Consider the following 13,986-nt stretch of genomic DNA (forward strand, 5'->3'; position numbering starts at 1 on the left):
TTGGAATATAAACAGAAACCCTCCTTATCTAAAAATCCTGTAATACAGATGCATTGCTTAGGCAATAGGGAAAATGAAGGGTGAGAAACAGAGGGACAGAGAGGAAACGTACTGGAGAAAAGAATGGAGAAAAGGTCTTGTTTTCTCCCAAGTATGCAGCAGCCCATTAAAAAACCAATGGGTCCGACAGTGCCTCTCAGGGTGAAGGCTGAAGGCAAAAAGGCTTTCATGTCAGGAAGTTCAAGATCAAGGGTGTGCATTTAAGAAGGGCTTTTCTGCTGTCCTCTAACACAGGGAGGACATCACAGTGTGTGAGTGGGCATGACAGAGTTTGCTTTTATAACAAAGCCACTCACAGGTAACTCACTGCCAAGATGACAACATTAATCCATGCGTGAGGGCAAAGCCCCCTCATTCAATCACTTCCTAAAGGTTTCACCTCTTAATTCTGTTACAATGGCAATTACATTTCAACAGGAGTTTTGGAGGGGACATTCAAACCACAGCATCCAACTATGAAACCAACTGTATTTTCTTACACCACTGTGGATTTCTAGCACATAATCATAGCTGTCTGCTGTCAGAGCACAAAGAGTATAAAATGCATATGGAGAAGAAACACAAACCCTACACAAGGAATCTTTCATTTCCTCATCCAAAAGAATAGGGAGAAATCACGTCAGGGGAATAAATTCAGCAAAAGTAATTCCTTTCTTTGAATAAGTGAAAGGTTTAATCTGCAAATACTTTTAATACAGATAGTCCTTCTTTGTGATGGTTTGACTTTTTGGCTTTACAACAGTGCAAAAAAGCAGGCATCAAATCGATATTCTACTTCATATTTTGAACTTTGATCTTTTCCTGGACTAAAGATATGCAATATATTCTTCTCACATTGCCAAGCAACAGCAGCAAGCCGTAGCACCCAGTCAGTCATATGATCACTGGCTAAATAACTAACACTTCTATAGTGTACCATGTTGCTAAGCTAGGAGTTCAGTAGCTGAGGTGTGGTAAATGCAATTTTGATTTATGTTATTTCCAAACTACAATGAGTTAATCAGGACATAACCCCATCACAGGTTGAGGAGCACCTGTATATTACTGCCCTTCAATTATCAATCAAGCCAAACACTCATGAAACAATAACACCTTGCCAAGAAGGCCAGTGTTTACCTGATAAACACTTATTCCTAAGCATGAGGGAGAGAGGTACTTACAGCGTGTTCCTTTCCTAACACTTAATGTGAGCATTCATCTCCTATGGTCATATGCTTCAGTTGTTTATGAATACACAGTGTGGCAAAATACATTCACCTCTGTCCATGACACACAGCATCTAAACAGATGCTTAAATGTCATGTCATGGAAGAAATATTCCTGTTCCACATACCTTTTTCAGCTCTTCTTTGGAGAACTTTTCATAAGGGTTATGTTCTAGATAGGTAATGTGCTCTGAATTATTAGTACCAAATCCCACAGTTTTGCCTTTCTTATTTCCAGATGGCTCATAAGGGTGATGGAGAAGATCGTAATGAAGCATTGTGATCATTTCCTTTTTGATTAGCTCTTCACTTTTCTGTAAGTCTGTCAGAGGTGGTTCTACATTTAAGGGTCTTAGAATAGTTTCATTTACCTAAAATTTTAAAGCAAGTACAATTATCAAACACATCACTCCAAAAACTATTGTTACTGCCTGTTTGTTTTACAACATGAATAAAATAGCAGTTTTACATTTTCAAAAATGATTTTTTTTTCCTTCAAAATTCTTACCGGTGGGGCCGGCACTGTAGTGTAACAGGTTAAGCCATCACCTGCAATGCCTACATCCCATAAGGGTGCCAGTTCAAGCCCCAACTGCTCCACTTCCAATCCAGCTCCCTGCTGATGTGCCTGAGAAGGTAGTGGAGGATGACCCAAGTCCTTGGGCTCCTACATCCATGTGGGAGACCCAGAAGAAGCTCCTGGCTCCTGGCTTTGGCCTAGCCTAGCACTGGCCATTGCTGCCGTTTAGGAAGCGAATCAGTGGGTAGAAGATCTCTCTCTCTCTGCAACTCTGCCTTTCAAATAAATAAATCTTTTTAAAAAAAAATTCTGGTAACAGTGCAACATTTTAATTTCTTTACCTTCTTAAAATGTGTTTGAGATAGACAGGAAGTGGAGGGAGAACGGGGGACACAGAGAGACAATTCCACTGTACCCCCAGCTTATGGTTCATCCCCCAAATGCATATGATAGCTAGGAGTGAGCTAGGACAAAGCCAGGTCTTCCATGTGGGTGCATTTCATGAGTGGCTGAAACCGAATGGCTTAAATCATCACTGCCCTCCAAGATCTGTATTAGCTATCAAACCCTGATACTCCAAGAGAGGACAGAGGCATCTGAACCACTAGGCTAAATGCTCCCATATTCCCACCCCCAGTGCAACATTTTGGAGACTGGATTTGAGAATTACTTTACTATATTCCAGAGAGTAGATGAAATTCTGTTTTGGTTTTTTGTTTGTTTGCTTGTTTGTTTTTTGACAGGCAGAGTGAACAGTGAGAGAGAGAGAGACAGAGAGAAAGGTCTTCCTTTGCCGCTGTGGCCGGCGCACCGCGCTGATCCGAAGGCAGGAGCCAGGTACCTATCCTGGTCTCCCATGGGGTGCAGGGCCCAAGCACTTGGGCCATCCTCTACTGCACTCCCTGGCCACAGCAGAGAGCTGGCCTGGAAAAGGGGCAACCGGGACAGAATCTGGCGCCCCAACCGGGACTAGAACCCGGTGTGCTGGCACCGCAAGGCAGAGGATTAGCCTAGTGAGCCATGGCGCCAGCTGAAATTCTGTTTTATAGTCTTTATGGATGATATAAAAATATCAACCATATAAAAGAAATTTAAAACTTCCTAAACCAGAAATCCTAACACTTACTTCTGATGGTCTTGGCAGATCTTTCTGGACAGCTTTGTGCATTCGTTTCATTTCCTTTACACGTTCTGCATCTCGTATGGCCTAAAAAATGATTTTTATGTCCATTATTGCTGCTATACAATAGTTGACACTTCTCAATAAAGCTGAAGACACTTTGGCCTGTAGGATCAGGTATGTTCAAGAGCTAAAGCTGTAGAAATCTATGTAAGTTTATAGGAAGATAATGGTAAGGCAACAGAAATTACTGATTCTCATAAAAACTAAGAAAGTTCAATGTCTCATAGAGCATTCTCCAAATCTACATGGCTGCATTCATCAGATAAATAATCTTATCTGAGTAGGAATCCTAAACTTAAGAGATTCCCTCAAACAACTTTTCTCTTTCATCTCATAGCTCCTGACTTTTAATTCAAAAGGCTAGACAATGTTTCCTGATCCTTAAATTATGAATGTGGTAACATATTAAAATTTCACACCATTTCAGAGAAAGTAAATGTAACTCACGGTAGCTCAAAAAACTAAACAGAAAAAGTATCCTCTGTCTCTCACCAAAAAGCGTAATTATGATTCTCCTCCAAAAGTGATTTTCAATGATAGTTCTCATTCCAATGCCCTGAGATTAAAGCTCCCTAAAGCCACCCTGAAGTAGACTACAGCTTGATTTTCTGAAAGGGGTCCCATAATCTTAGTTGTAGCTCAGGAGTCACCACTTAGCAGCTTCAAGACCTGGCAAAATTCATTCATTTGATAATGTTTCCTAATGTCTAAAGAGGAGCCAATATCTCTCCAATTTACATCATTGGGATGTTACATGTAAATGAAGAAGAAATGAACTCTAAGATATATATCAGTACAAGGTACTACTAATATTATTCTGTCATACTCTAAAATTTTAAATGTATTTTTTATTAATTTACATTGGTTGAAAATTATTTACTCAACCCAAGATGTACTTTGTTTTTAAGATTGACCAAGAACATCTCTCTTCACTAGACTGAAGCAAAGTCTACAAGACTGTATGTTACAGAAGCAGACTTAATTTGATGGAGTATTTACATCTCCACATATATGTACATTTTAAGAATGCCCATCAGGAGGGTGTGGCAATATATTATTAATGATGTAAGTCACTGACTTTTGAGATTCTTTTTAAATGTTGAAAAACCTGTCATGTCCTTCACTAGCTAGGCCTGCTAAGACCCTCAACCAAAGTGACACTTCTTTCCAGCAGTCACCCACCTGCTTTCGAGCATCCACATCAGCAGCATCTTCAATGTAAGTCTCGTCTACTTCACGCTCTTCCAGCTCCTTCTCAGCATTTTCTGGTAGAACAATTTCAAAATCATTCTTAGGGGCAGGAAGGCCCAACAACCCTAAACGGAGATGTTCACGAGATTCTCTTTCCTGTAGAAAAAATATTGGTTCTTATAAATTCATATATGTTAAGGGAGCAAACTGTTGAAAGCCTTACTTAATGTATACTAAGCTGATCTTCTGTATATTAAGATAATCGAAAATGAATCTTGATGTGAATGGAAGGGGAGAGGGAGTGGGAAAGGGGAGGGTTGTGGGTGGGAGGGACGGTATGGGGGGGAAGCCATAGTAATCCATTATTCGTACTTTGGAAACGTATATTCATTAAATAAAAGTAAAAAAAAAAAATAAATAAATAAATAAATACAAAACAAGAGGCAAAAAAAAAAAAAAAAAAAAAAGACTTACTAAATCTATAAACACCAATTTAAATGTGTTCTTCAGCACAGTCTTACTCTGGGGTATCATATTTCCATTTTGCAAGCCATCATTCAGCCTAGCAGTAAAGACACCCATGTCCCACATCAGAGTGCCTGGGTTTTATTCCTAGCTTCAGCCCTGACTCCAGCTTCCTGCCAATGCAGACCCTGAGACGCAGCTGTGAGGGTTCACCTGGCTGGGCTCCCGCCACCTACATGGGACATCTGATTGCATTCTCAGACCCTGGCTCTGGTCCTGGCCTAGACCCAGCTGTTGCAGGCATTTGGAGAGTGAACTGGCAGATGGAAGCCCTCTGTTTTTCTTTGCCTCTCAAAAAAATTTGCATGTTTTAGGTTAGAATTTACTATAAAATTACAAAATTATAATAAAACACTATTATATGGTAATAAATTATAAAGGTTTACACAAATATTATTTAACCTTTTATATATTATAGTTCTTAGATTTCATTCACACACAAAGATGCTGCTAAAAAAGCTGAATAAAACGCCAGTTTAGGAGTCTGAAATTAACCACTTTCCAGCTTGTGTTCAATTTCTTCTGTTTTCCTTTAAACATTTAATAATTATTTCTTGGTAAATTTTCTCTAAAGTATACATTGATAAGCTAAAGCTTATTTTCTTTAGTGGAAATTACATTTCAGCTACTGCTCTATTTTATCATACATGGTCAAGCAACATGTATTCCTAAGCACCTAATACACAAAATATGATACAGAGATTAACTGACAAAAGATCTCAAGAAATGACATTTTTTCCCAAATATACCAGAACTTACATATCTAAATGAATTTTATATTTTTCTTTCAAATTAAATACATATGTAATTTATTCACAAAGGTGGATAATTTATGAATTATGGAGACTGCTTTGAAATTGTCTTAGGAACAATTTCATTTAACAAATGAAACTTTTTAAATAAAAATGGTGTATCTCACAATCAAAAAAAAAAAAAAAAAAAAAAAAAAAAAAGTATTCAACTAATATAAGACTCTTTAAAAAATAAAAAAGCCTAATATTAATTCTAGAAAAATTATACTCAACTTCAGAGCTGAGACAAGAATTCTGTTTATTTTCTATGTGCCTTTACTCTTTACATTAAGCACAATCAAGTTTAACCTGTGGGGCAGCTATATGGTCTAGCGGTTACAAAACCAGTAAGGATGCCTACATCCTGCTCCTGAGCACAAGGGTCTGATTCCTAGACCCTACTCCTAATTCCAGCTTCCTGCTAATGTGGACCCTGGAAGGCAGCAGTGATGGCTCATGTAATTAGTCTCCTGCCATGTACATGGGAGACCTAGACTGAGTTCCCAGCTCCCTGCCTTCACAAAGCACTTGGGTGATGAACCAGCAGATGGGAGTGATCATGCTCTATCTGCCTTTCAAATTTAAAAATGAAAACAATAAACTCTGATTTGTGATCAATGAAAACACCTCAGGAATATTCTAACAGAAGGTTTGGAAATGACCTCTGCAGAGACAGGAAAAAAAAATTTAGAATTTTCACTTGAAGAAATTTTTTTTGACGATTTATTCATTTATTTGTAGGAGTTACAGAAAGAGAAAGAGAGACATAGAGAGATCTTCCATCCACTGGTTCACTTCCTAGATGGCTGCAATGGCCAAGGCTTGGCCAGGCTGAAGCCAGGAGCCAAGAGCTTCATCCTGGTCTCCCACGCAAATGGCAGGGAGCCACGTACTTGGGCCATCTTCCACTGCTTTTCCTAGGCCATCAGCAGGGAGCTGGATCAGAAATGGAGCAGCAGGGATACAAACTGGTGCTCATATTGGATGTTGGTGTCACAGGCAGTGGCTTTACCAACTCTACCATAACATAGGCCCCTTAAAAGAAACACATTTCTGACAATAAAATTTAACAAGAAATGAAAAGAACAAGTTCAAAATTCCTTTTGTCCTTAGACTAATAAAACCTAAGCTGAAAGATACCTGAATTTGTGTGCCTGTTTTTAATGGAAATATTAATTCACAGACAAAAGAAAACAGAGTTCACAGACTGCAGGCAATCTATCTGGTACACAAAGTTTTCCTCAGTACATCTTGGCTCACCTTTCCAGCCCCATTCCTCACTACTCCTTTTCTGTGTGCTAGACATGAGGACCAGAGAGGCTGCTTGGCAAAAACATGCTATATGCCTTCTGAACTACAGCCACCATCTGGTACTACCCTCACTTTCCTTCTGAACACACTTCCTCAATGAAGGCTTTCCTGACACCCAACGAATGCATTACTTTCTTTTAGCATCCCAGGCATGTTGGTTCTTTTAAAAAGCTTATGTTCGTCTGATATCCCGATTATTTTCTGTATTTTGTATGCCTCTCTCTGTTGCTCTTTCAAGTAGATAAAAAATAAAAACTGCTTACATTATAAATTAATCAAATCTACACATGAAATCAGAATTAACTCATAAACTGAAGACAGGTCATTATCATTAGAACTCATTTTTTAAAAATTCCACAATGATCCCTTCCTTAGGAGATCAGACGAAAAAGAGCAACAGTGAAGCAAGAAAGGCAGAACCATGGGCAGAAGCAAAAAGTGTAACTTTTTAACTTGCTCTCACCTTGTAAAATATACAAAAGAAAACATGACTGGAATCAACAGACACTAAATCAACTTAGCTTTAAGATGTAGGCTACTTAAACTGAGGAATTCAAGACCTAAAATTTATGAAACATTTGATACTCAAAACTTAACGTACAGAAATAGAAAAAATTAAAATCTATTACTCAACAAAGGACACTATTAGTAAATGATAAAAAATTAAAATCATAAAGATTCCAGGAGCATTCTTTTCATCAATATTCAAATACATAAAGAGTAATAAAAAGTAGTCTTATGATCCCAAAGAAAGGTTTCATTCTCATCAAATCTTATCTACAGCATCCAAAGCTGTATAGCTTCTTAACGTATATGTGATAGGTACTAATGGGGGAAATTTTCAATTTGGCGCCCATGAGATGTAAGAACTTTTTTCAGTGTATAAAAGGGGAACTGATAGTCACCATCTGCTTCACATAAGAAGGATCGCTGTAGTCGGCCATTCCATCCTCTGGGTTAATGTTTAACTTATCTCGAAGAGGGGTTCTACCCGGGGTGGAGTTGACAACTGGTTTGGGAGTTGTTCCACTCCGGGGAGTCAGTCCTTCAGCTCCATTAGAAGGAGTCCTAGAAAAGCAAAATCCCAATAAAAAGGCCACTTATAATTACATTGTGCTTTGCAGTGCTTTCTGTAGAAATTACTTCACAGAGAATGCAGAAAAAAAAGTAAGATTCCTGAAATTCTACCTGTTTTAAGTCAAATCTTTATGTTGAATAAAGATCTGGTGCAGCAAGTGTAAAACTGACACACAGTATTTTTATTTTACTGACTTCTAGTCATTTCATTTCACATTGTCTTGCCTGCCTAAGCTGGGCCCAGAAAACTGACTTGTTGACACATTAATGAGGCTAAGATCATGCAGTGTGCAGGGAGGCCAGCTACCACACTCAGTGACCCCAGATGACTCTTTCTGGGTTCAGTATCTTCATTTTATTATTTGTCTCTTCCCTCCCTATTATGCTGTTGGCTATCACATCATTATCACTGTCATTATCACCAAGTGCACACGTAAGTAGTTTCTCCCTTTACATTTTGTTTGGACACCAAATGTCACACTTTTAGAATCACATCGAAATGTAAGTAGGCTCCGAGTGAAGCCTAAAAGACTCTCCTAGCAATAAAGTCCACAGACTTGCAGCAACTTATAAATGTTTAAAGCCCTTTTTTTAATTGCTTACTTCCTGTATCTTGGCTGTGTTCCAGACTGGTGGTGCTGCCAGACAGCTGTTCCGGATAGGTGAGGTGTTACCGTATAAGACATGGTCCCTGCCCCCAAGGAGCTTACAATCTAGTTGAGAGACAAGACATACACAGGAAAACAGGGATTAGGCTCTCTTACAAGCCTCATGAGAATTGTTAAATCTTATACAAGGATTAGCTGCCAATGCTCTCGATTCTGCTGTCATGTACAGCTTTCACAGTCTGAACAGCTTTTGGATACTAAACAACCAGTAGGAGGACAAATCCTAACACTTAAAACTCCAAATATTTCTAGCCCTTAAACACCCCAACTCTGTTTCAATACAATTTGCTTCTATTTAGTTGAAATTCTTGAAAAACAGTAGCTTAAAAGAACTGCAAACAATAAATTGGAATTGATGATATGTACGTGGAAGTGTTTAAGAAATAACACCTGCAACCTACTTTAAAATTCCTTAGAAGATGAGATGAACTAATGGGCAGGTAAGCGGTAAAGCAAACAAATCACAGAAACTGTGGGAAGTCTATGGATGCTCACTTTACCATTCTTTCAACCTCTATGATTGTCTGAATTTTCATAATAAAATGCTGGGGTGGGGCAATAGTAATACACACATAAAATGAATTCACCAAGTAAACATCAATGATGAATCCATTTTTTTCTTTAAAATCAAAAACAAAGTATTCAAAAATAACGTGAAAACATACTAAACTCTGAAAAAACAAAGAAGCTCCATAGTACTTAGCCATTTCCTGTTTACTACTATGCTATTTATTAATATGAGTAAAAAGAAATCAAGGCAAATTGAACATTTACTTCCATTATCTGTCAACATTACTAAAGCAAACACAGTGTCCAAGTCCTGGGATTCTTTTTCTAAAATATCAAACATGTTTATTTACAATACCTGAATGGAGTAGAAAGAACCGTGTTTGGAGTCTGTACAACCTGCCGCTGTGGAGTCACACCTGAGAAATCACTCTCATGTAATGGAGTATTAAGTCCGCCTTTCAATGGGGTGTCCACATTAGTCAAGGCCATGAGGTTCTGGGCTTCCTGATTAACAAGAAGGTGAAGAAACATGTTTAACAGTTAAACAGGCTAGCAGAATCCTCTCTTCTTTCTGTACCTACTATACAAATCTTCAGGAAGGAAGAATTTTTTTTTTTTTTTGGACAGGCAGAGTTAGACAGTGAGAGAGAGAAAGAGACAGAGAGAAACAGAGAAAGGATTTCCTTCCATTGGTTCACCCCCCAAATGGCCGCTACGGCTGGCGCTGCACCCATCTGAAGCCAGGAGCCAGGTGCTTCCTCCTGGTCTCCCATGCGGGTGCAGGGCCCAAGCACTTGGGCCATCCTCCACTGCCCTCCTGGGCCACAGCAGAGAGCTGGCCTGGAAGAGGAGCAACCGGGACTAGAACCCAGCGCCCTGATCAGGACTAGAACCCAGGGTGCCGGTGCCACAAGCGGAGGATTAGCCAAGTGAGCCATGGCGCCGGCCAAGAATGAAGAATTTTTAAACATTTTCTCAATGAAAACCAAGAAAGAAAATGAACACCAGTCTTGGCAGATTTCAACACTTCCTCTGTCAACCTCACACATCACATCAGAAGGTCTGGAGTAAATTTTATGTTCAAGTATGCTGTTATCATCTCATGTATGAAATTATCATTACCTAAAAGCTTCTCCTATTACCTGTGCAAAATCTCTTTAAAAAGCAGTAAGAACTCAAATTTCCCAATGTGAACTTGGGCCAAATGTCAGAACAGTTAGGTTTTAGTCTGGCTTCATCACTAATTCTTTATCCAGTCTTCACTGCCTTCTCTGTCTCATTTTCTTGTGCCACAGCAAGTTAACATACTCCCAGGTACCCTATCCACTTCACAAGACATCTGGGTCTAGCTCCTTCAGAAGTCTTGCCCGATATCTTCAGGCAGACCTGATTATGCTCTCTTTGGTCCCTCCACTACAACCCTATCCTCACTACCTTTGCAACTGCATTCCGGGTCTGTGGGAGACTTTATTTCTCAAACATGGTCACAACTGTTGCCTCTCATGCTTTATGTTTTTCTTACAATCCATTCTCGAATCTGCATGGGTTTGTGATTCATCTGTAACCAACAGAGCACAGCAAGAATTAGAGCGCTTGACTTCAAGAGCGCTAGTTAGAAAAAAAGATGCTGCTTCCCACCTCACTCAGTGTAATACACTGGAGCCCGAGATACCTCATGAGAACTGTTCTAAGGCCACCACGTTGTGAGAAAGCCCAAGCCACATGGACAGGACACAAGCAGATTTAACACATTTCTAACTGAGGACTCAACCAACAGCTGTCATCAACCTCACGGAAAGATGCAACGCCCAACTACAACATCATCCTCAACTGCTGAGGATTCCTAACTAAGGCCCTGGACACCCTGGAGCAGACAAGCCACACCTTCTGTGTCCTGTGCAAATTTCTGACCTACAGAAATCATAAGCACAGTGAAATATATTAAGCCATTAACTTATAAGGCAAAATTAAAACAACCAGCACAGGCCGGCGCCGTGGCTCACTAGGCTAATCCTCCGCCTTGCGGCGCCGGCACACCCGGTTCTAGTCCTGGTCGGGGAGCCAGATTCTGTCCCGGTTGCCCCTCTTCCAGGCCAGCTCTCTGCTATGGCCCGGGAAGGCAGTGGAGGATGGCCCAAGTGCTTGGGCCCTGCACCCCATGGGAGACCAAGAGAAGCACCTGGCTCCTGACTTCGGATCAGCGCGATGTGCCGGCCATTGGAGAGTGAACCAACGGCAAAAGGAAGACCTTTCTCTCTCTCTCTCTCTCTCTCACTGTCCACTCTGCCTGTCAAATATATATATATATATATATATAAAAACCACAACCAGCACAAGATTGCACAAAATTTATCCTATTACTCTGAAGATCTTTATCAAGAGAATCAATTCTGAATATTACATAATCAAAATCCTATCTGTGGCCGGCGCCGCAGCTCACTAGGCTAATCCTCCGCCTGCGGCACCGGCACCCCAGGTTCTAGTCCCGGCTGGGGCGCCGGGTACTGGTCCCAATTGCTCCTCTTCCAGACCAGCTCTCTGCTGTGGCCCAGGAAGGCAGTGGAGGATGACCCAAGTGCTTGGGCCCTGCACCTGCATGGGAGACCGGGAGGAAGCACCTGGCTCCTGGCTTCAGATTGGTGCAGCGCACCAGCCGTAGTGGCTATTGGGGGGGGGGGGGGTGAACCAACGGAAGGAAAACCTTTCTCTCTTTTTCACTGTCTAACTCTATCTGTCAAAAAAAAGGGTGGGGGGGGGGGAGTCACACATCCAGCGTCGGGGCCCAGAAGCACTCTGGCATGAGATAACCTAGTAGGATGCTGTGCATCTCTGATTTGTTTCCTAGGGGCCTGCGCTGTAGCGCACAGGGTAAAGCCTCTGCCTGCAGTGCTGGCATCCCATATGAGCTCCAGTTCGAGTCCTGGCTGCTCCACTTCCGATCCAGCTCTCTGCTGTGGCCTGGGAAAGCAGTGGAATATGGTCCAAGTCCTTGGGCCCTTGCACCCGCGTGGGAGACCGGGAAGAAGCTCCTGGCTCCTGGCTTCAGTTTGGCACAGCTCCAGCCGTTGCAGCAACTGGGGAGTGAGCCAGCGGATGGAAGACCTCCCTCTCTCCCTCTCTCTCTGCCTCTCCTTCTCTCATTGTGTAACTCTTTCAAATAAATAAATAAATCTTAAAAAAAAAAAAAAATTGTATCCTACATGGCAGATTATTCTCTTGTCAACTTGATTACACCAGGATGTTTCCTACACCTCCTTCCTCAAAAGGTTCTGGGTTAAAGTTCATCGGAAGTGAAACAGAGGAAGAGGCAGATTGGAAGCTGAAGGTGGCAGAGGTGAGGCAGTGCCTGCTACGCTCTGAAGGCTGTGGTGTGTTAGAGTAGTGAAGGACATGCAGGAGTTGGCAAGTTTCAGCGTGTCCTTATGCCCCTGATCCACGTCCAGTCCTGCTGTACCGCCAACTCTGTGCCCATCTCTAGACTTCCAGCTATCAGCTCACAGAAGCAGGAGCCGACAACCCTGGGTGGGCGACAGAGGGTAAAACCACCACTTGCGATGCCAACATTCCATGTCAGAGCACCAGTTCCTGTCCCAGCTGCTCTGCTTCTGGCCCAGCTCTTTCTGATGTGCCTAGGGAGGCGGAAGAAGGGCTTGGGCTACTGCCACCCCTGTGGAAGACCCAGATGGAATTCTTGACTCCTGGTCATTCTGGGAGTGAAACAGCTGATAGAAGGTCTCTTTAAAAAAAAAAAAAAAAGAATTATTGATTTATTTATTTGAAAGGCAGAGTTACAGAGGCAGAGGCAGAGAGAGATCTTCCATCTGCTGGTTCACTCTCCAAACGGCCACCGCAATGGCCGGAGCTGGGCCAATCCAAAGCTAGGAGTCTGGAGCTTCTTCTGAGTCTCCCAAGTGGGTGCAGGGGCCCAAGGACTTGGGCCATCTTCTATTGCTTTCCCAGGACATAGCAGAGAGCTGGATCAGAAGTGCAGCAGCCGGGACTCAACCAATGCCCATAGGGGATGCCAACACTACAGGAGGCAGCTTTACCCGCTACGCCACAGCACCAGCCCCTGGAAGGTTTCTTTCTCTTCTCTCTACCCCTCTGTCACTCTACCTTTCAAATAAATAAAATAAATCTCAAAAAAATCAAAATAAAAAAGGGGGTAGGTGTTGTGGTATAGTGGGTAAATCCACTGTCTGCAATGCCACCATCCCATATGGGCACTGGCTCAAGTCCTGCTTGTTCCACTTCCAATCCAGTTCCCTGCTAACGGCCTGGGAAAAACAGCACAAAGACACAGGAAAATCTTCATGACTCTGGGTTGGGCAAGGCCTACTAAGATAAGACTGAATGCATAAACAACAAAAGGAAACAATAAACCGAAGCATTTTATGTTGAGTGAGAATGTTAAGAAAATGAACATACCCACAAAATGGGAGAAAATATTTACAAGGTATAAATCAGATAAGGGACTAACATTCAGACTACATAAAAGACTTATACAACTTAATAATAAAAGCTAGTAACTTAACTTAGAAACAGGCCAAGGAGATGAACAGCCATTTTCTAACACAGACATAAAAATAAGCACATGAAAAGATATTCATTATCATTAGCTATTTGGAAACTTCAAATTAAAACACAACATGACACCACTTCACACCCAGAGTGTGTGTAAATATAGGATGGCTATAATAAAAATATAATAATAAATACTGTCAAGTATGTAAGAAATCAAAACCCTCGTACATTCCTGACAGAGAAGTAAAATGGTGCAAAAACTTTGGAAAACAATCTGGCAGTTAACAAAAAGTTAAAATACAATTACCATAAGACCCAGAATTCTGAGGCCGGTGCTATGGCCTAGCAGGTAAAGCCGCCACCTGCGGTGCCGGCATCCCATATGGGTGCCGGTTCGTGTTCCGGCTGCTCCAGCTCTCTG

At 41.4% G+C, this 13,986-nt stretch overlaps 1 protein-coding gene across 1 annotated transcript in view; it reads right to left on the minus strand.

Annotated features, from left to right (window-relative positions):
- Nucleotides 1-13,986, minus strand: part of CDC5L (cell division cycle 5 like) — a 52,490-nt gene that overhangs the window by 15,578 nt on the left and 22,926 nt on the right. The window contains exons 9-13 of the mRNA XM_002714454.5: nt 9,397-9,545; nt 7,692-7,854; nt 4,151-4,315; nt 2,912-2,992; nt 1,394-1,636 (exon numbers count right to left, since the gene is read on the minus strand). Of these exons, the coding sequence (XP_002714500.1) occupies nt 1,394-1,636; nt 2,912-2,992; nt 4,151-4,315; nt 7,692-7,854; nt 9,397-9,545 (801 nt within the window). The remainder of the gene's footprint in view (nt 1-1,393; nt 1,637-2,911; nt 2,993-4,150; nt 4,316-7,691; nt 7,855-9,396; nt 9,546-13,986) is intronic.

Source organism: Oryctolagus cuniculus, chromosome 5 (genome assembly GCF_964237555.1).
Source record: "Oryctolagus cuniculus chromosome 5, mOryCun1.1, whole genome shotgun sequence".
NCBI classification, from domain to species: domain Eukaryota; kingdom Metazoa; phylum Chordata; class Mammalia; order Lagomorpha; family Leporidae; genus Oryctolagus; species Oryctolagus cuniculus.